The sequence below is a fragment of the Myxocyprinus asiaticus genome, chromosome 34, assembly GCF_019703515.2.
Source record: "Myxocyprinus asiaticus isolate MX2 ecotype Aquarium Trade chromosome 34, UBuf_Myxa_2, whole genome shotgun sequence".
Lineage (NCBI taxonomy): Eukaryota > Metazoa > Chordata > Actinopteri > Cypriniformes > Catostomidae > Myxocyprinus > Myxocyprinus asiaticus.
The window spans coordinates 6,794,350-6,818,034 of record NC_059377.1 but is presented as its reverse complement, the minus strand read 5'-3'; the positions used below and the strand labels follow the sequence as shown (position 1 = coordinate 6,818,034).

The 23,685-nt window shown below is 38.1% G+C and overlaps 1 protein-coding gene across 2 annotated transcripts in view; it reads left to right on the top strand.

Annotated features, from left to right (window-relative positions):
- The window catches only part of LOC127425688 (AT-rich interactive domain-containing protein 1A-like), a 106,885-nt gene that overhangs the window by 33,019 nt on the left and 50,181 nt on the right, over positions 1-23,685 (top strand). Inside the window, exons 2-4 of one of the 2 annotated variants that reach the window (XM_051671907.1) lie at positions 7,319-7,531; positions 18,323-18,868; positions 20,344-20,460. In XM_051671907.1, the coding sequence (XP_051527867.1) occupies positions 7,319-7,531; positions 18,323-18,868; positions 20,344-20,460 (876 nt within the window). The remainder of the gene's footprint in view (positions 1-7,318; positions 7,532-18,322; positions 18,869-20,343; positions 20,461-23,685) is intronic. The other variant, XM_051671908.1, reaches the window with a different exon arrangement.

Genomic DNA, 23,685 nt, shown 5'->3' with positions numbered 1-23,685 from the left:
GTAGTGGATAGAAAAGCGCAACAATTCATAATTTCTTAAGTCAAATATTTAGAAATGCGCTTAAACGCGAAACATTTTGGATGGAAACCCAGCTATTGACTATACTACAAGAGTATCACAAAGCAGCTGTAGTGCGCATGCGTGAAACGCGTTCATGTTCGCTTGCGGTCAGAAAAGCATACTCACAAAGGCAACACAGTTGACCAGGCACAAGGGGATCCGGAACGTGCAAAAATAAAGTATACCTGGGCCTTTAGACCCTGTTATAACTCCCAATATTGACACTAAAGGATTTTCAAAAGTTAAATGTACACTTGCAAGGTAAATCACTTAAAGGCACCCTCTTCCTCATTGGACCAAACCAGGTCTGTTGACCACTTCCATCCTTATTACAGTGGAGAAAATGCTTTACATCCAGATTTAGCTCAGTAGTCTCAGGCGTGTCCAATCTTACAGCTCTGCTCTGCTGTCTAGAGTGCCTTATTAAAACAGCAAGAGCAGCAGCACTCTGTCACAATGGGTTGCGGTAGCAGCTGAGACCTGTTACACCACTTCAAACATGCTGCCCTGTGTCTCTGTGCCATTACTGGCCCTAGCGATCCAAGTGGAGATAATGAAAGTGTGTTTGCTAATCAGAAATAATAAATACATTTAATACAATTCTACTAAAAGGCATGTTTACATAGACTCTTTACTGGATGCAATCCAGTAATTGACCGTAACTGTGAATTAAATCAAAATTACAAACCATTTACTTTCACTTACAATGAAACTCAAAGTGTATCCACATTGTCATATGAACAACCAGTCAGTGACTGCACTGCCTAATTGAAGCCTTAAAGAGTTATTGTTTTACCGTTGTTTTTATTCAATGACATCATTCGCAGTGCTTCAAGGGATTGTAGTCCCTGCCCTTGTGAAAGACAGTAAGTACACAGTCTTGTACCTTTTCTTTTTTGTTGGATTTTCAAAAATGTTTTTGCCTCAAAACAAAGTTCATGGTGTTGCGGTTTACCTTGGTTTGGTTCATGGCTTACAACTCTTATGAAGGATTTTTTGAAAAGTCTATGGGAAAAATAAATGGGAAAATACATCCTGAACCTAGATGGCTGAATAGGTGGGCAGGCACTGTTGCGCTCTATTGTGCATTATCGCATCATCAGTGTCTCATAATTATTTATGAGACTGTGTGGCCTTAACCAATGAGAAGGCACCATCTCATGATTATTCATGACACCGCATGACATTCTTGTAAGACGAGCGCTTCAAACTCTAAACGCTTCAGTGAGTGTGTTGATACCGGGTCACGAGTGTTCAAGACTGAAGGGCTTCCCCGTGATGCTGACAGAAGGACAGGCTTTCAATCAATGGTGAAACTTTTAAAATGTTTGTGCAACACACATTTATTACATGAGAGTTTCAGGCTATGCGGTGAGGTGGACTGGGGCTCGTTTAGTTTATATTGACTGTTTCATCCGCAAACGCTATCGATTCCATCCATCCTTAATGTGGGTATGACGATCCAAGCGCTTATATTTGTAATTCAGCGTCTTGCAATAAGTCTCAAAAGTTATTAAATTTTTTTAAAAGCATTCACATATTTTCAATTCAGAGTAAATGGCTTGGCATTTATTTGCCCATTAAATAACAGATAAAATATGACTGGTGAGATTGTGTAATCTTACAAAACCGTGTAAAACTTCTTTGTGCATTTTGTTATGAGCAATTGGGAAAATCTTTGTTGCCGTTAACTTGATTAGTGAAATAAAGCGGAGTGACTGGATCAGACACTTGTTGTGTTCTCTCCACCCTTCTCCCCTCACTCGGCTGCTGACCATGCCCACTTTTCCTTGCATTTTTTGAAACTGTTGTGAGAACTCAACTGTGCTGAATCCGGGGGTTTCACGACCCTTTAAGTACAAAATTACATAACTCTGTAACAGTTCTTATTTCATTTCGAGTTGGACATGACAAAGTCAAAACTTGCACATCAGTAATGGGGCTTTTCCACTGCACGGTGGATAGTACCTGGTACCTTGTACTTTTTGAGTACCGCCTCAGTAGAGGATCCAAGCGAGCCGAGCCAATACTAACTGTGACGTCAAAACCCTGCAGTTCACTAATTGGTCTGAGAGAATCGTCACTACCAGCGTCACTGGATTTGCAACATGGGACATCAACCTGCTAATTTTAAAGTTAGCAACAGCGATAGCAATATCATTTGTGCACGTAACTTTCGAATTGTAAAAAGAAATGGCTGTGCGCAAAACCACGCCGTGGTCAATAAACGAGGTGCAGACGTTCCTCTCATTAGCGACGAACGAAATGACGCGAAATGAAAAGTCTTTCAGGAAGTGTCTCAGCGGTTGGACGCACACGGACCACAACAGCCGGAGTGGTTCAAACAGAAGAAAGTGGAAGTGGTTTGACCAAATAGACGCTATCTATGGCAATAGACCGGCAAGCAATGGGAGGGAGAGTGCCCTGGACTTGGCCACGGCGTTGTTGGAGTCCACGATGGAGGATGGTACATTTTGTTACGTTAACTCTATATTCTGCTTGAAAGCTTCACTTTATTTAGTTGACCAGCTACTGGAAAGCTTGCTTCTAAAACAACCAGGCCAATTTAACTGTTACACTTGTGTAAAATCACCATGCAACAACTGCTTTATGCAGCACAATGAGCTAGTAGCTAACAGCTAGCGGTCGTGTTATTGTTTATGGTCAGTAATGTTTGTGTCACGTTTAAGATGATGTCACGGCAGTAGAGGCGGCGCATCTATGACGATCAGATTATAATCCCACCCATGTTGAGGCGGCACTAAACTGCAATGGAAAAGCAAGCTCAGAAAAGTAAAGCGAGCAGAGTCGAGTCGAACTGTAACGTGCAGTGGAAAAGTGCCATAAGATGAAGTAAATTACTGCTGTCTTTTGAATTACTTAAAAAAAAAAACTGTCTAGGAATGCACAATTAAAGAAATATTCTGGGTTCAATACAAGTTAAGCTCAATCAACAGCATTTGTGGCATAATGTTGATTACCACAAAAATGTATTTTAACTGGTCCCTCCTTTTCTTAAAAAAAAAAAAAATAGTTCCAGTGGGTTGCTTACAATGGAAGTGAATGGAGCTAATCCATAAATGTTAAAATGTTAAAATACTCACTGTTTCAAAAGTATAGCCATAAACAGTATGCGTGTTAACGTTTTTAATGTGATAAAATCACTCTCTTCAGAAGTTCACCATTGACCAATCACTGTTTCACAATTGAGCACCCTCTGAAATACGGAGGCACAGATGTTTAGAAAGTATCGTATGTCTCGTATGTGTGCCACTCTCAGTAGTGTTTTACACATACACTGGGAACATGCATAAATCTGATGCTACGGTGTTTCGCAGGTCTCAGATCGGTTCTGTGCTTGATACACATGAATTTCTTCTTGTGCTCTGATTGTGTGTTATACAGCAAACAGCTCTGCTTTGAATTCAGTTTGTGCGCATTGCTATCGTCCACTGACGACGTTATATTTAAAGAGCTCCACTTGTTCTTCACTTACATAAGTGTCTTCATTTGCATAATTCCAAATATGTTTGGCTGTTACAAGTTTCTAAACAAATCTAAAGTAACCCCATGACACATGGGTTGTGTGGAGCGAGGAAAAGATGAGAGCATTGTGCAACAGCTTTGTGCTCCTCCTTCCAAACTAAACACGGAAACAACACACACTTGCTTCATTTTCCCATCAAAATAAAGGCTTGAGACCATAAAGCAATGCTGCGAGCAAAATTATTACAGAAATATATTTCTATTGAATATGCAATAATGGTAATTATTTTAAAAAAATGACCTTTAAACAGGACTCAAGCCTGAACACCCTACAGAGTAAAGCATTGGCAATCATTTACTAGTTTGTAGTTTTAACACCTTGTTCAACATGAAAGCTGCTGTTTAATGTAATTTTATTGTATTTTTTTTTTCTTTTAGAATTATGGCAGCTTTTTTGTATTTTTTTTTTTTTTATTTATTTTTTATCGTGCAGCCCTGTAATATAGAAGAAATTCTCAAATGACAGAATAATCGTGATTAATAATCGTGATTAAATATTTGAACAAAACAATCATAATTATAATTTTAACTATTCATGAACTGGCTCATAAAGTGGTAACGCTGTATCGTTCGCTGTATAGCATATATTCAAAACAACAAAATTTTCTTGGGATTTGGACTACACTGGATGTAGATTCAATAGAACCAGCTCAGGAGAGTCATTCACTTGGGAGTCGGACTACGCTGGTGTGTTTTTGGCTATAGACTCAGTAGAGAATAAAATGCTGCAGCAGAATTACGTAGAAAAAAAATAAAAAATGTAATTTAATTGAAAATTTAGTAGAAAAAGTATTTTATTTTATTACAGTGTATAGTCCGCATCGGCTGGAAATTGAATGTTTAGATAGTTACCATTAACAAGAACCGTTTCATTGTTCTCTCAGTGTTGCTCACTTGTAGTGTAGAAAAAGCTTGGTCTAAGTTGGGAACAACTTAGTTTTAATGTATCAGGTTGCACTTTTATAATAATCAAAGCTGTCTGCATTGCAAATGAACAATGTGATTTGCTTGCAGTGTACACATCTGTTGTTTTAAATGAGAAAGTTTTAGTTGTTATGCATCATGTTATGCTTTTTGGACGCTTTTGTAATAACCAAAACTTTCTACACTGCAAAATGTGTGACATTGCTCGCTCTTTTGCAGCGTAGACATCTTTGATTATAATGGGAGTGGTTTTGTTTTGCTGCATCACACTGCCTGCTTGCAGTGTCACATGTTACAATACTGCTTTTCTGGTTAAGCCTCTTAGAACAAACTTGAAAGCGATTCCAGTACCTCTATAAATCGATTTTTTTTCTGCCCTAGCTGATGTTTGGGTCACAATCCAGTCACCTTACACATTTGTTTCCTCTTGTCTGTTTTCAAAAGGGAAATTCTCTGTTCATGCAGCCTCCAGCCGCTGGCACTCAGGACGGCCTGGCAGATTGAACCACTGCTTTCATTCTCTCATTTATTCAGCGCCAATTTCCCCTCCCTTCACCCTCTTTGGTTTTGGTTTTGGTTCTATTTTTGACTTTTTTGTTTTTGTTTGTTTCTTTGCTTTCCTCTGGCTGTGCAGTGGTATTGCGTTTGTTTTATTCATAACAAAGGAAACAAGCCCCTATCACTGTGATATATAGCCATTACGGGTGTAATGGTTCAAATTTCTCATGGTTCGGTTTGTATTACGGTTTTAGGGTCACAGTTTCAGTACAGTTTGATATTTGTTATGTTCGGAGGGGGAAATATTACTGCCAAATCCAAAGTAAAAAATATTCTGTTTGGTAAAAGACATTTCAAGAGATTTGCTCTCACTACAAATCACCATGGTTTTACCACAGTAACCATAGTTTAACCATAGTCTTTGTAGTAAAATCATAGTAACCACAAAATTAACATGGTTACTGTCATGGTTACAATACTATAGTAAAATCAAGGTTACTATATGGCTACTACAGTATTATAACCATGGCTAATTGTATCAAAACTATGATTTCTGCCAAGAAAACAATGGTGACAGCAGTCATTGTTACTTCGATCATGGCTACTACAATATTACTATAGTAAAACCATGGTTAATATATGGCTACTACAGTATTACTACATAAAACCATGGTTAATTCTATCAAAACCATGATTTCTGCTAAGAAAACCATAGTTAATTTTAAAGTTGTTAGGGTCCTCCAAAAAAACTTTATCTAATTACTAACTTAACATTTTAACTTAATACCTGCATTATTACGCGACATGCATTAACATGAATTGTATTTCAAAATCAACTCAACGTATATCCAACGTTCAGAGTCTGTACATCACTTTAGAAGAAATAAACTTGCTATTAAAATGAATACGAGAATGGGTGTATTACCAGTATATGGCACTCGTGTCGAGCAAAGTCTGCAAACAGTGCATGTTTTGTAAGTTTTTTTGACCATCTCTGTTGTAATTGACAGCATAAAGACAAAGTTCCCAGACAGGAGACTTGAATGACGCAGGGGCTTCTATCTTGCAGCTTGTTTTCTCCACTTGCCATTTTGCCAACTAACGTGTGCAGAACTGTGATGTCATCAACTGATTAACATACTAATAGGACAGCTTCTCTCTGTAGAAAGCTGACCCATGTGAAACACAGGTGGAGTGTGTCCATCTACAGAGCCATACAGGTGCATTAGTGGAGGTTACAACTGTGCATGTTGTTTGGCACTTTACTTTCTTCACCAAACTGTATGATCCAGATGCGTTATTAAACTAGAGATTTTTTTTTTTTACCGAGAACCATTACACCCCAAATAACCATCAATTTATTCAAAGATGGTTAAGTGAATGCTTTCAGAAAATTAATCCAGATGGTTTGTGTGAAGCTGACTGAATATTGTTGGATGCCAAAGCATACTGAAGTTTCACCTCATTAATGGCACTAAGTTTTAGCAGACTTTTTATCTGAGACTGGCCACTTCTATTAAAATGAATGGGAGAAATTGCAATGCCCAACGGATGTAGAAATGAACTCCAGCCTTACAGGTAAAATAGCCAATGACCTTTTAGATACAGACATCACCTGTCAATCAACTCGAGAATGCGCATTAGCTATACAAGCTGGGAAAATGTTGTTTTTTTTAATGTAATCTGAGGTAAAGAGGCACAATTTATGATTCCAGTGTTGTCAGATTTTACTGCTGATTTGAAATATGTTCTTTGATCGTAATCTTGACTAACCGTTTTTGAGATTTTGATGTTCCCCCATTCAAGTATATAGCAGCTGCACTTTCATGACTGGAAATAGCTTCACAAGAGCGTTCCAAAGATGGCCACCAGTGGACTGACTTACTAGAAACCTGATTTTGACCTTTACAGCTGAATTTTCAAAGTCAGCCTATCAAAACTGACCGCATTTACTGTCTTGACACACGTTCCTGGTCTTATTGGTCCTCAGTCTTTCATCAAAACGTAATTTAAAGTGAATATAATTTAAAACTTGCTCTACATCGGAAACAACTTAATTTTTCGAAAGATGCCACCAATTTCTCTTCAAGCTCTCCCTTCCATTTTCTTTTGTAACACCCACTCCTTATGATTCAATCAGTTACCGATGAATAAAATCAAGCTTTTTCTTGTTGAATGTATGCTTTCACTCGGAAAAACAGGAGATTACAAAAGTAAACTAGGTAACAAATGCTGTTTGATTTGGACTTGAATTCACAGAAGTACTAACCATCTCTCTTTCTCTTTTTAGCCTCCTGTCCCTATGGATCAGGTGGGAAAGATTCGAGGGCCGCACTACGCTCCAGGAAACCCCTACACTCAGCAGCAGGGGCCTACCCAGGTCACCCAGCAGGGAACGTCCTACCTAGGACAGGGTTATGGACCTCCAGGACCTCAGAGGTACCCAATGGGCATGCCGGGACGCACTCCTGGAGGCATGAGTGGAATGCAGTACGGACAACAGGTCAGCCTAAAGTTGTCATATAATGCTGATTTGAATAAATTGCACTATATTGCAATTTTCCATAAAAATAAAAAAAAAATCACCATCCAAAATTTTCATCTGAAAATGGCAGAACGACTACAAATGACAATTTCTAATTTAAATACAATAGAAAGTTTTATTCTAACACTTTTCAGATCAATTTGTTATGTCAGCATGTATTTGATTTGACAGTTTGAGAATTTTGAAAATGTCAGCTGGACCATTTTACATTTGGAAATATGCAAAAGGTTAGATTCATCAGTAGAATATACAGTGTTTCAGAAAATGTTGAAACACATGTTGTGTGGAATTTATTCAGGATCATCAGCACTTGCAACGCATTAATTGTGGCAGCTGTGCCTCAATTCACACTGTAACTGCCATTCACAAGTCTTGTGATCAATGTTACAATGAATTATGTCGTTAAATGCTGACGAATCTGATTATTTTATATAATGTGATGCAATGCAGTTTAATATACTCTAATTGCTATTGCTGTGACTGACTTTTCAATAATATTGGCTTGTATGTATATTAAAAAGTGTTCTTGTTGTTCATTTCTAGAAACCCTAGCTTTAGCTAACCCCAACCATTATTGAAAGGTTTAAGGGTCAAGGATGTGACGCAATTTTTTTTTTTTTTGTCCAGATCTAGCTATTAAATCATCTGTTATAGGGCTCCAGACTGTGACTAAAATAGTTGCAAATGCGACCAAAAATAATTAATTGCGGCATTAATTTAAAATCTAGTCGCCATTGGCGACAGTCAAGAACACTTCCCTGTTCATCTGAGGTTCTGTCAGATATCATCTTGTGAGTTACTGAATGACATATTTAGAGCATGCATCAGTGTGTCTTTTGCTGCTTTTTAACCTTTCAGTTGAGATGAGCTCACTGCACGCAACAAAGCGTTAGCCATAAAGTCCAATTCACATCAAGATACAGTTGTGCTCAAAAGTTTGCATACCCTGGCAGAAATTGTGAAATTTTGGCATTGATTTTGAAAATAGGAATGATGGCTTTTTAAATGGCAATTAGTGTCTGTGTATAAATAGTCAATGATTCTGTTAGCTCTCACGTGGATGCACTGAGCAGGCTAGATACTGAGCCATGGGGAGCAGAAAAGAACTGTCAAAAGACCTGTGTAACAAGGTAATGGAACTTTATAAAGATGAAAAAGGATATAAAAAGATATCCAAAGCCTTGAAAATGCCAGTCAGTACTGTTCAGTCACTTATTAAGAAGTGGATAATTCAGGGATCTCTTGATACCAAGCCAAGGTCAGGTAGACCAAGAAAGATTTCAGCCACAACTGCCAGAAGAATTGTTCGGGATACAAAGAAAACCCCACAGGTAACCTCAGGAGAAATACAGGCTGCTCTGGAAAAAGACAGTGTGGTTTTTTTATATTTATACACAGACACTAATTGCAATTTAAAAAGCCACAGGTGTGGGAAATTAACCTTTAATTGCCATTTAAACCTGTGTGTGTCACCTTGTGTGTCTGTAACAAGGCCAAACATTCAAGGGTATGTAAACTTTTGATCAGGGCCATTTGGGTGATTTCTGTTATCATTATGATTTAAAAAGGAGCCAAACAACTATGTGATAATAAATGGCTTCATATGATCACTATCCATTTTTTTTGCATGATCAGTCATATTTTCAAAATCAATGCCAAAATTTCACAATTTCTGCCAGGGTATGCAAACTTTTGAGCACAAGTGTACATATTCACAATATGAGTTTTTTGGAAATTAATTATTAAATGGTGTTTTAAACATTCCAGTAAGTTACAAAAACATTTTTGATTATTGTAGAGCAGGGGTGTCCAAACTTTTTCTACTGGGGGCCAGATGCATAAGGTGTTGCGGGCCGCACAGTTGTAATAACAATAATAATAAGAATAATTATTAAAAAAAAGGCTTGATGCCACTATTGCATCATCTTTATATGGTATACTTAATATAATGCAAGTTTTAATCACATTTTGTTTTGAGGATATTTCTCTCACCAAGAACGCTTGTAACAGAACAGTGATGCAGGGTCAGAAATTAAGGGGTGCCCCCAAAAGTGACAAAAAAAAAAAAAGCTCGAATGTGATTTCTGTTTTTTTTTTTTTAAGTTTTTATATACCATCTGATATAGTTCTTAAAATTCAACTTTAAGAGTAGCATTACACACTATAACACAAAATATGTTTTGAATAAAAGTATGACACCATACATTTTATATGTTTAGAAAAAATGCCCTCATTAAACATAAAAAATTCTCATAAAAATTATATCCATAGGGCAGTTATTGTCCTGTTTATGGAAAAGTTAATTTCTGACAATGCAGTTATGTAATTTATTATACTGGGTAAGATCTTGTTACTTTCAGTGCCCTTGGATTTTGCCTGTTTTATTTTTATTTTTTTATCCCCATTTCTCCCAGTTTGGAATGCCCAATTCCAACTTGGGTCCTCGTGGTGGTGCAGTTTACTCACCTCAATCCGGGTGGCGGAGTTGCCTCTGCTTCTGAGACCATCAATAAGCGCATCTTATCACGTGACTCGTCGTGCATGACACCGCGGAGACTCCCAGCATGTGGAGGCTCATGCTACTCTCCGCGATCCACGCACAACTTAACATGCACCCCATTGAGAGCGAGAACCACTAATCGTGACCATGAGGAGGTTACCCCATGTGACTACCCTCCCTAGCAACCGGGCCAATTTGGTTGCTTAGGAGACCTGGCTGGAGTCACTCAGCACACCCTGGATTCGAACTCATGACTCCAGGGGTGGTAGTCAGTGTCACTACTCGCTGAGTTACCCAGGCCCCCTTGAATTTTGTGTTGACTTTTTTTTGACATCCATTCAGTGTCACTGCAAAGCACAAGTAGCTTTGGGTGTGACGTATAACAATAATAAGAATGTTACATTTTCCTTTCATGTCGTGATTTAAGGAATTACTCTTTATTTATTAGGTATTCAATCATAGTTTCTGTTCTTTTGTTACTTGTGTTACATACATTGTACATTGGTTGATACACAAGTGCGAGCTGAGCGTGCGCAATACAAGCAGAGATGCGCAAGTGTTTTAAATGCTCTCTCTTATGTCCTTGCCCTCAAATGGCACTGAAATGTCTGTGAATAATTATTCTTGTTTCAATGAAACATCAAAACGAACCAATTCACAATTAATAAACTTCCCAGCTCTTCAGAAGACATTCTTGGACAGTGTGCTCAGCTCGCGCGCCTCTGTGCACTCTCAATAAACTCTTTGCGGCCGGTTGCGCTGCACAACGGCAGCTCTACTCAGTTGTACGATGCGTGGTATCAGGACATTTTATTGAGAACGTGTACATGAGCAAAGTATCTAACCTGCTACCAGTCCTATAACAAACGCATCATTCTTTTTGTGTGGCGCTTTATCTGTGGAAATCTGGAGGATTCCAAACTCCTGAACTCTTCCAGTGGATGAAGCTGGTGACAACTAAAGAGAATGCACTAGTGGAGACAAATGCACTGTGAAATGTGGCTGTATGTGATAGTGACACCTTGTTCAGAATACGAATTTCCTATAATTTCTCAATAGCGTGCCAAATTATGTTCTATTTCCAAAATCTCTGTAGTTTGGACATCCCGTTGTAGAGCATAATGAATATTACGGCATGAAGGGAGACCTAGGGAGATATTTAAATAACCTTTATTGATTGTGTAGTTCATGTTGATTTTGACTGGTGGTGTTACTTGCAAAAAAAAAAGAAAAGGTCTGTTTTAATAATGGCGTATTATCGTAATAACGGACATTTATGATGCGATTGCTGATGATCTACTGTTAATGAATTACTGCTCATCTTGTTATACGAGTATGCTGACTTTGTAGTGTTTATATTGTAATATATTGTAAATGATTGTAAGAGTGCATATTTTGTTTCCCTTATCTGTTTGTGTGAGCAGCAGTCCCTGTTGTATTTCATGCGTTTTTTATAATTAAAGTACCGCTTTATGCACCAAATCGTATTTATTTTTTTTTCTGGTTTTTATTAGGATTTTGCACAATAAACTGCATCTGGGATAGGGGTATGTAAACATATCGATTTTCCGATGCATCACGATCTTGATATCGATTCTTAAATCCCAAAGATCGATCTTTTACTCTATGGGCAAACCTCCAATACAATGAGAGGAAATCACTCGCATTAGCAACCAAATTTTGTGCTATGCGACTAAAATGTATATTGACTGGTAAATGTTTAGATTTCACTCATCGGTGATTTGTGTAGTATAGTGTTAAAGGATTATGATGTTTAGAGTTTAAAAGTTTCATGTCCTCTAAACCTTGTCCAAACAACGTCTTGAAATATTCTCCAGACCAAGCCGCACAGAAATGTTAATACAGAATTTGGATTTTTCACTCATTTACAGATGCTCTTTACAAAAATGCCGTTTTCTTAGAGACCGTACCGTTTTCAACAAATCAATGTAAATACCTGTAAATAGTACTTAAGTTATTAAACAATAAACATGTAACCAAAAATGATGTATGCAATATATTAACATATTTATTGATTAAATACATGGATTGGTTCATTTTTAAAAGCTAAAATGTGACCAAAATGATGAAAAACTAATAAAATATAATTGGTAACATTTATATTTTTGTAATGTACCTAGTTAGAAGATCTCCTGTATAATTAACAGCATTAGCTGGGAGAGAATTTCTTTCATATGTAAGCAAAAGGAACATTATACTAAAATATACCCATATGAATCGATATTGAATCGAAATCGAATCGAGAGCTTGTGAATTTGAATTGAATTAAATTGGAAAATCTGTATTAATACCCAGCCTTAATCTGGGATGGCATTTAATTGGACGTTTTTTTTTAGCTACTGTGTCTGGGCTGCTCCATCACTGTAAGGAAAGACTAAGAACATTTTGAACACTTAATGAATATTGATTTTAAAAAGTAATCATCCAATTAATCCGTTGTCAGGTTTCTTTTCATTGGCTTTCTATCTTCTGAATAACCATCTACAGTAAATGGAGCAATTCTGTAATATGGCAACTAAAAACAGCTCCTAAATGTTTCATGTTTCATTTTAGGAACAAGTGGCTCCCTTGAGATTTTTTTTCCTGGCTGGAGCCCTGCATTAAAATACATTTAAAAAAAAAAAATATGCAGTTTATGCAAAACAGTTATTTGACTGAATACACATTTACTTGAACATGTTTTCTGTGTTTAAAGTAAAAGAAATTATAAGTTCAATTTAAGTAAAAAAAAATATTTTTTTTAAATTAATCGGATATTTTGACATTTTAAGGAAAAGGCACATTTTGTTCAGGTTAAATGGAGTAGCTGTAAGAAAACTTTTGACTTGAAAAATTCATGATTTTTGTAAAAAAAAAAAAAAAAAAAAAAAACGGTTCTTGAATTTAATTAAGTTGTGTACACATGTGTATTTAAGTGTTTTAATACCCTTTACTTGATCGTTACACCACTTGACATTTTTTAAATCAATATAGAATTTCTCCAAAAAATTTAAATGTTTTCCAAAAATGTTTTATTTATTAATTTATTTAATGTTCTTTATATCATATGTTCTTCAGGTGGTTGATGCATCACACCTTCTTCTCGTGGTCACTTTTTACATTTTCTCTCACTTTGTGGGCAAATCTTTACTGTCATGCCAGATTGGGTTTTTCCTGGTCTTTATTTGAATTTGAACTTGAAGTTTTCAGACATTCTTGAGCTCATGCCTTCATCTCTGCTTTCAAAGAAGGTTGTGATGAGGTCACAGTGAAGCTCAGTCACATGGGGATTTCCATGCACAAGCTTGTATTTTTGTGTGTAGTCTGTTCGCATGTGGAGCACCCAGTGCCCTATTGTGCTTGTGATGAGTAAGCACGCACTAGAGTGCCACCCATTTGTAAGACTAGCATTGAACATGCTCTTCAGGTTGTTTTTCTAAAACCTCCCTGTCAGACGCATTTTTTCTTTTCCATTTTTTCCCCCCTTTTCCTTGAGAGGGAAATTGCCCTGCTTGTCACCATCAGGCTTTTGTGTTACACAGTACTCTCTTCAGCAAGGTCAGTTTATTTTGTATGCTGCCTGAAAGTAATAAAAATTCAAGCATTTCCCTGAAAGCTCATGTTCTCACTGATTGGTTCAAGTGGATAAGAGCTCTGAAGAAAACATTGACCTTAGCCCAGGTGAAACCTAAACGCCTTTTTACTGCCATTGTGAGCCTGATAAAAGTGTGTTAAATGGGAACGCAGTATGTGTTAAATCACTTGTGTGGGAGCATTGAAATGATTAAACATATTCATCGTAAACAATAAACACATTTTACACCTGTATTTGCTCAGTTGATTTTATTAATTGTAGTTTATTGTAGGGAAGCATCGATGGTGAAATATTGGCCAATACTGATGACCGATAATACTTTTTTGTTTTATTAAAACTAGGTCCAGATGGAATCTACAGATTTTATTGGCTTTATTGGCCCAGGCTTCTTTTGGTCAAAAAGAGTAGATTTTAGACATAAAATTTAGACACAAAAAGGTGTCATAAAATGCTCTTTTTAATAGTTGTATTATCTTCCCTGAGGTCCACTGATAATGTTAGTAAATTATTATTATCAGTCATCATTTAGTAATATATGGTCATTTTCCACCCTGTTTTTGGCCTTCTATCTGAAATGCTCAGTTTTGGCATAAGCACCTCCTTAAAACCTCAACATAAATGCCCACTGTTATGATTGACTAACATCGTGCAGCCTCTCGAATAGAGCCATTTTTGAAACTCTGTCGGAAGAGAATGAACAAGCTCAACAACATTATAAAACTAAACGTCAGGATTTACACATAACACTCATCCAACACATTGCATCTGAGCATATTAAACTGCATCTCAAGCACAACTGTTAACACACACACACACCCTGTCTACACCAGACGTGAGAGTAGCGTCAAAACTAATAGAACCCATTATAATCAATGATGCTGTCGGCCATGGAAGCGCCGACAGTAAACAGATATCCCGTTCTAATTTGCGCTGCACGCACTAAAGCTGCTACTGCCAACAACACAAACGGTTTTGAAAGTTTGTGTCGACTGGCCCGGTGTTGACAGCCTCAAGCCGTTGCGTTGCGTCAATGGATGCACCCGGTGTAAACAGGATGTCAGCACCATAAACTATCACACAGTCATGACATTTGAAATATTCATGAAATAAACCGTTTACTCATGTTTTTTGCGATCGTGTCCAAGTGTTTTTAACTGCCCCATCCTTCAATAACTGTGCCTTTGCAAAGCTTGAATCATATTATGACTGGTATGATATGAGCCGAACATATAATACACTCTAAAATACGCTGAAGACACACCCACATCAAGTTTCCAGTATCATTCCTTCATGTTTTCATATACCAACAACTTAAAATAGCGCAGATGGGCGAAAGAACACATCCATGAAACGTATGTTCTCAGCTAAATGACAGAGAGCTTTACCTTTTCGGAGTTGTAACTTGACACCGTGCCTTTTAAAAGCAGCCCGAGATATGTATCAAGCGGTCAAAGATGTCTGTCTGTGCATGTTTATGTAGAAAAACATTTAAATCCAGATAGGCACATGAAGGTGTCCTGTGTAATTCCACTTTGGATGAATCTCCCATGACAGGCCCATCTCTCTCCTCTTCACGTGTGACTAACTGAGAACCAGTGGGCGGGGCCAAGGATGCAATGACGGAAAAATAGGCGTTGCGTATGCAGATGTATTTGGTCCTTGTGATGTAACAAGTATCACGAATTACAAATGAGCCGTTTTTGCAGCTTGGTTTAAATAAATGCTCTTTCTATTAAGGAGGAATTTTTCAGTTCTGAAAATTACAGTATGTTTTTATAGTACAATGACCTCTTATACAGGGCTCCAGACTGTGACTAAAATGGTTGCAAATGCGACCAAAAATAATTGATTGCGACAATCATTTAAAATCTAGTTGCCATTGGCGACAGTCGGGTTGTGTGTGTTCATATGCGGTTTCGTCAGATATCATCTTGTGAGTTATTGAATACATCTTTAGAGTGCACACCACCAGTGTGTCTCACGCCACTTTTCACCCATTCTGTTTCTGACGAGCTCGCTGCACCGCACGCAACAACAAACCCAGCGCGAGAGAGTCGAACAAATGACTCTTTTGAACCGGGTCTTTTTCATGAATCACCCGAAAAGAACTGAGAGTTTGAACTCAGGAGCTCATGTTAGAAGTTTGAATCAGATTCACGAATCAGCCATCAGTGAACTCACAACTGGGAGTGCAGACATTTCAAAATAAGAGTCCCATGTGTATTTCGGGCTTCTTTATAATGAAAAGTCCCATATTGTGTACCAGTTTTTGTTCTTCTGGTAATTATTGATTGGGATTGGAGTAGCACAATAAACTGCATCTGGGATTTCATTCAACTTGCACTCTTGTAGTCTCTGTGTCTGGGCCATCTGGTAACAGTAAAGCAATATTTTAAAACTACCTGTCTGTCTGTCTGTCATCTATCATCTATCTGCATAATATACTTTGTTATATCTGTAATGCAGATTGTGAAGAGCAGTATTAAATCAAATCTTTTATCTCTTATATTTGTATAAATTATTAAAGGGAATGTAAACTTATCTCAACTATATATACTGTAATTAAACCTCTGATTAATGGGTTATCATCTGTCTTCCTTTTCTTTGGCTTCCTATCTTGTTTCTTTTTTTCTTTGCTTTTTATTTTCTCCCCAATTTGGAATACCCAATTCCCAGTGCACTCTTAAGTCCTCCTGGTGGCGTAGTGGCTCGCCTCAATCCGGGTGACAGAGGACATATCTCAGTTGCCTCTGCGTCTGAGACCGTCAATCTGCGCATCTTATCACGTGGCTTGTTGAGCGCCTTACCGCGGAGACCTAGCGCATGTGGAGGCTTCGCTATTCTCTGCGGCATCCACGCACAACTCACCACATGCCCCACCGAAAGCGAGAACCACATTATAGTGACCACGAGGAGGTTACCCCATGTGACTCTACCCTCCCTAGCAACCCCATGTGACTCTACCCTCCCTAGCAACCGGGCCAATTTGGTTGCTTAGGAAGCCTGACTGGAGTCACTCAGCACGCCCTGGATTCAAACTTGCGACTCCAGGTGTGGTAGTCAGCGTCTTTACTTGCTGAGCTACCCAGACCCCCTTTCTATCTTGTTTCTGAACAGCAATCTAAATCGAGCAATTCTGGGATTTGGTGACTAAAAGCAGCCATTTGGCTCCTTAATGTTTCAGTTTAGGAGCCAATGGCTCCTAAGTAATTTTTTTTAGTCTGGAGCCCTGTTATATGTTAAAAGATCAAAGAAAATTTGATTCCTCATGTCATGAGCCCTTTAAATTGAGCAAAGTATACTACTCTGGTAGCTGAAAACATAAAATCGGCAAAATATTTTCTAAATGAATGTACATCGGGTGAAGTATGTGTAGAACTATTTGAATTACATGCGTTCAAATTCTGCAGAAATCTGCTGAGCTTTTTGCAGATTTTGTGTGGGTGAGCCAAGAACCGTTATGATAGCCGATATTATATTGCCTTTTTGTTTTGTTTTACTTCGTGTTTACATGCTTCCATGTGAAATCAGGCATTCAAACATTATGGCCGATGAGTCAGTGTTGTTATGCTCTTATTTTGTTGTTTTTTTTTGTCCACATCTATTTAGTTATTCAAAATTACATTAAAAATACAATTCACACAAAACAATTACTTAACTACATGTCTTCTATGATGAACATGTTTTCCATTTCTGAGTTCAAATCATTTTAGATTTGTAAAAAAAACAAAACAAAAAAAAAAAAGAATTAAATTAATGATTAAGATGTGTACACACCAGAGTCATCTTATTTCTGTTTCTTTTGCACTATAACACAATGGACTATGCATAATGTGATATAATAATGACAGTAAACGTTTGTTCATTTTAGCTGATTTTCCATATTAAAAAAACAGCAGTGATAGAATTAGCGTCTAATAAAAAAAAAAAAAAAGCATTCAAAACAAAAACAGAGTGCAAAGCAAAATGATAAACTGCAATTTGCCACATATCTTTTCATTCACAAAGAAATATTAAAATAACAAAAATCGAGAGGTTATGTCATAATTTCTCACCTTGGCTATGACATAATTTCTCTTTGTTACTATTTTCCTCTGATTTTACACAGCACAGGAGCGTTTTGCTGCCAAAGTGAAATCAAATGTGTGTAGCGTTTCTCTGCAGCTTGAGATGCACATAAGCCTGGTGTCCTCCAGAAGACTGCAGCGCAAGGCTGTTTTAATGCAATTCTTAAGTGAGAGCTTCTCACTGCAGGCATGCGAGATGGGAAAAACACAGGCTGGCAAATGGAAACCCTGATACACATGTGTATTCAAGGTGCAAGGAAATATTTTTAATGCCTTTTACTTTATGGTTACACCACTTGACATAGTTCAAGTCCTGAAGTCAAGTTTTTGTGGAAAATGCTTTAAATGTCTCAATGTATCAAGCCAACACGGACATAAAGATGACATTTCTACAAACTTGACGTGTTTTAAACTAGTTTTTGAAAAGATTTCTCAATTTTATCACTTCAGACAAACTTATTTGTCAAAGACCCCAATGCACGATACAGTCACTGATATGTGCCCTTAGTTCTTAGTTATAAGTTGCAAGAGAGTATTGTTTACTTGCTAATTGATGGTATACTTGGTTCTTGTGTTTTTCCTTATAGATCGGCTATGGACAGCATGGCCCAGGTGGTTATGGTCAGAGCCAGAGTGGCTACTATGGACAACAGGGCTCTTCTCCACACGGAGGTCCTCAGCAGTCTCCATATCCTCAGCAGACCCCCACTGGACCAGTCTCCCAGCCCCCATACTCTCAGCAACCCGCTGGCCCTCCCCATGGCCAGAGCGGATCCCCTTACGGTCAGCCTCAGGGCCAGCCTCCATACTCCCAGACTCCTCAGACACAGTCAGGCCAGCCTCCTTACCCCCAGTCCCAGGGCCCCTCACAGTCCCAGGGTCCCTCTCAGGGCCAGCAAGGACCTCAATCTCAGCCTGGATACCCTCAAGCATCTCCCGGTACAGTGCAGGGTCCCTCTACACAGCAGCAGGGTCCACCGCAGTCACAGCCGCCCAGCTCAGCACCCCCACAGTCGACCCAGCAGCCTTCAGGACAGGGTCAGCCCTCGCCGTACTCACAGACCCCTCCACTGCAGTCTCAGCAACAACAACAGCAACAGTCACCCTTCCAGCGCTTTCCACCACCACCACAGGTAAAACTAGCTACTGTTAAGACACAAGATGAAATTTTACCAAAATAATATTACTATCAACCTAAATGTGGAGTGTTGTGACAGACCACTTGTAAAATACAAAAAACAATTGGCTGTTAATTTGGCACATCTAAAGCCCAAAGTACTATACTTCGGTTGTCCTTGTTGCTGATCGTTCAGTATGTGTGACGCAAATGTCGTCATAAGCACAGTCTGCGGACTGTCTGCGCATGGCCCAGATTTTTTTGATGTGATCGATGCTGCATACACCACCTGTTGACTGTACTTAAGAGTATGAAAAAGCAGTCGTAGTGCGCATGCGTTGAATGCATTCGTTTTTGCTCATGGTCAAAAAAACGGTCGACTGTGCAAGTAGAAAAACAAAGTATACCCGGGCCTTTAGTGTTTGCCTTTAACTTTATGTTTTGCAATAATTGAAGGCATGGCTATGTTAGCATGAGTGGAAAATGAAGGTGAATGCCACTGGTTAAAACTGTCTGATTCAAATCTAGAGACTGGACATAATGCCATCATACCAAAGAACCCATGAAATAAAAATGTTTTGCGACTTTTAGTCCGTTTGTTTGCTTTGAGGCCATCTATAAGCTAGTGTACTGTTGCTAAAATAATATTTGCAGAATTTTTTTTTTTTTTAGGTTTTAGCACTGGTGCTACTGAAATTAATTGGCATAAATTACAATTTATTTATTTTATTTTTATGAGTATGGTTGATATTGTTTTTAATTATTTAATATTATGTTTATTATTCACTACTACAGTTTGCTATCTACAGTTTGATTCTAGGTCATATTTTTAATGACTTATTTGATGATATATATTACTATAAAATATAAATATTGATCACAAGATAAATCATGGTACTGCAATACCCTGGTAATTTCCTTGACTGGACTTTTCCCCCACACTGCCACAGAATATGAATGTCCTTATTTCCTGTTATGCAATTAAAAATGATACTTTGTAATAATATTTTATCCATTATCCAAAAATCTATCAACCATTAACCTAAATAGTCTATTAGAGGGACGTTTCTCTGAATCTCAGAACATGCTGAAGTGTTTCTGAGTCAAAAGCATTACTGTTTAAGCTCGTCCCCTGGAAATCGAACAACTAGATAAGTAAAGCCTAATCCCACCTTAACTTCCTGGTTCAATAGGAAATGTGTGAACACAGTAAATAATTCCATTCATCAAACTTTCATTGGGTCTTTAAGAGTCAGGGTTCTTGCACCCTATCTACACCAGACGCGAGAGACAGTAAATGGTTGTCCCGTTCCATTTTGCGCTGCACGCACTGGCGCTACTACTGCTAACGATACAAATAAACGGTTTAGAATGTTCTTGTCAATGAACACGCCCAGTGTAGACAGGGTGTTAGATGAACACCATTCTTACACAAGTGCAGGGTTAGTTGCCCTTGTTGCTTATCTTGTTGTCATCCTCTTTATTCCTAAGGAGCTATCTCAAGACTCGTTCAGCTCCCAGTCATCAGCCCCATCTTCCAATCAGCCTATGGTGTCCAGTAAGAGTGGACCAGAGGAGAACATGCAGGGACGACCTTCCAGCCTACCTGTGAGTCCCATCAATGTTCATAATCAGACTAACGCTAATATGCTAGCTTTCAAAACCAAGCTGAAGTATTTCAGATGGGACAAGCTCTCTTGACCCGACAATCAGTTTGATTGTGTTAACTCTTTCTTGGCGTAGTGCGTTTATGTGCACTGCTATCTATGCAAGTGCTGTGGTAAACACATTTTATTTTTAGTTAATCCGCCAAATCTAGCTAATGCTTTTGTGCGAATCTTGGCCATAAACACTTTTCCATTCACCACTTTTTGTCCCAGACCAGTGAGTGAACCAGCTAACATGACCTTGGTTTGTGTTTTGCATCCATATGTGGTAGTAATTGGCTGGAGAATGCTGGTCCTAGCCAATGCTGTATGAAGATGTAAATTGTGTAAGAGTTTAGCTAGAATCTGAATATCAATTTCAGACATCTGGTCTAAAATCTAGTTCTGTTTTGTGGAAGATGGAGAGTTAGGATAAGTGGAGGTTAAGATTAGTTTTAGCTCCAGACAGCACGCCTACAGACAGTCTGATGCATTTTGTACACAGAATGGCAAGAGTGGGTGAAAATCACAAGTTCAAGTCTTATTGTTTAGTTTTACGCAACTTCTGGGAGTCGGATTGCAAAATATATTTTACAACGTTTGTTTTATGATACCAGGCTGCTACAAAGTGCATTTGAAAGGAAGAACTAGATCCTGGTAAAGTTTGCAATTTTGTAAAGATATTCAAGAGTTTTGTTGGGGCGCCACAGTCTATTCTGCTTTATGCTGATCAAAATAGAAGATGCTTAATGAAACTTTGTAGTAGGGCTGCGAGGATCACCGTGACAACTGCCCCAACGCAGTGGTGATGTGCCACCGGCAGTGATGTACACGTGAACGTATAAGCTTATGTAAGACCTGGAGACCTGAAATAAATTCCTGAAAAAATTGCACATTATGAGTATAGTGAAGTATTAGATCCTTGGTTACTATGTTTCTGCTAGATTCTTCATGCTAGAGACGTATTAATTTTCATTTTTTTAGAGACTTTAGGATTTTGCGCTACATAGCGCATAGTTACAGCAATGGCCTATTCACATGATTTTCACATCTTGCATGCTACTTAAAGTTCAGCTGTGCAGTCGCTTCTTTTAGTTGTAATATTTATTTGCGTTTCTTAATAGAGCTGATTAATCTCATATATATATATATATATATATAGGATGCATTTGATAAAAGGTGATGTTGGTTGGCTCAAGAACTGTCGCTAAAATGCTCAGGATTGGTGTGTTCGTTTACTAGGCGATCAGGTACAAAAAGCGTCATCAGATAGGCCAAATGATGAGAATTTAAGAAAGAATGGAAGAAATGTAGGTTTCAACTAGAAAGTAGGTAAATAACTAGAGATAGAAGAGCAGCTGAGGGCTGAAGAAGGTAAAAGTGGGATGAGTGAGGAAACCGCAAGATCATGCTGTCTGTGCCAGTGGGGGATGCCCTCAGGATGTGATTTCCTCTTAGTTCTTTTTTTTATTTATATATTTCTGTCTTACGTAGCCAATGACTGAGATTGACCGAGATTTTATTCAACCCGAGGAGTCCCCAGGGCTGGCTGTGAGAGAGGCAATAATCTAGCCCTCGATTGACCTACCACCACATCTCTTTCATGATATGTTCTCACGGTAGATTAGCCCCTACTGCTTGCTTTAACCCGGCCATTATAAAAGGTAAAACACCTCCAAATCACTACTTGACCTGCATGAGAGTCATCCAACTATGTAACAAACAGAAGCTGCTATGAGTCTAAAGGTGCCCCACCACACTGAGAAACAATACTGGAAAACATAAACCACACAAGTGGACACGTCCTTGGACATAATATCACAGCATTTATTTGTTTCAGGGTCAACATTTAAGAAAGGGATGTCGAACTAACTAACCAACTATTCGATTAGTAAAGTTGACTAGTTTGTCTAGGTTTTTTTCTTTTCTTTTTTGTATTAATTTAGCCTTAATGTTTTTAAAGTTGGTAGATGTTGCATCACATCAGTGTCTCACACCATCATCGGTGAATAAAAAATAAATAAAAAATTAAACTTTTAACAACTGGACGTCTGTGTACTGTTCCATTCTCCATATAGCTGTTTTTGACCACTAGAATGGCTGTTAAGAGGGATCTGATTGGTGTCTAATTGAAATGACCTTAAACCAGTGTCATTATACAGGGCGTCCTTAAGACCGACTAGTCGTTCTGACAAGCCACCGATAAGTCAGTTATGAAAATATGTAGTTTTTAGCATCACTAATCAGTCTAGTTGCATTCAGAATACATTCAATAAAACTATCTGTACTTTTACAGGGGGTTTTAGCATAGTGGAGCTACAGTCTTCATCTCTTTGACTGTTCCAATGCATATTCGAATATTTAAAGGACGGACAACAAATACGCTGGGTTAAATACAGGTCACGCATAACCTGTCTTTCAGAGCATGCGTACAATGCTGAGGCCAATTTTGGCCCAATTTACAAGTATGCTTGTTGGACGAAGCCGAGCTGTAATCGCTTTATCTAGGACACTTTCAGTTGGACTAAAGCGTTTACATTATATTTTCAAAAGGCAAATTTGTTTTAGTCCGACTGAAATTGAACTTTTAAAGTGTATGTACTGTATAACTGTATATAGTGTGTCCACCCACTGGAATAATCCATACAAGACTTATCTTTAGGACAGACTTCATGAACAATAACATGGGAAAAAAGCTGCCAGCTACTGAGACTTCAGTGAGTGAATAGGAACCAGCCTGACTGGTTCACCTAGTTTCCCGATAATTGTTGCTTCACGCCGCAACGAAAGAACACATCTAGAAACTGCAAACCTTTTGTACACTAGATTAACCGTTTGCTCTCATGTGTGAGGTTTTCTTCACCAAAGGATATTTCCATTCGATTTGATCTCTTAGAGTCTGTGCTAGTCTGATTAGCAAAAAGCAGCAGTTTGTTTAGCATAAATGAGTTAAGCCTAATTTGAGTGCTTTTGTTAAAATAATCATGATTGTGCTTCACTTCTAGTGAATAAATAGATTTCAGCAATTTTTTTACATTAAGGAATTTAATAGTTAGCACAATAATTGAAAGCTAGTTATTGAAATAACAGCAAATATCAACAGATTTGAAATAAGAGTGTTAAAGTGCTCTCGAGGATAAACTTGACCTTTTAAAATACACAAACTGTCCTCATATCAAGTCCTAAC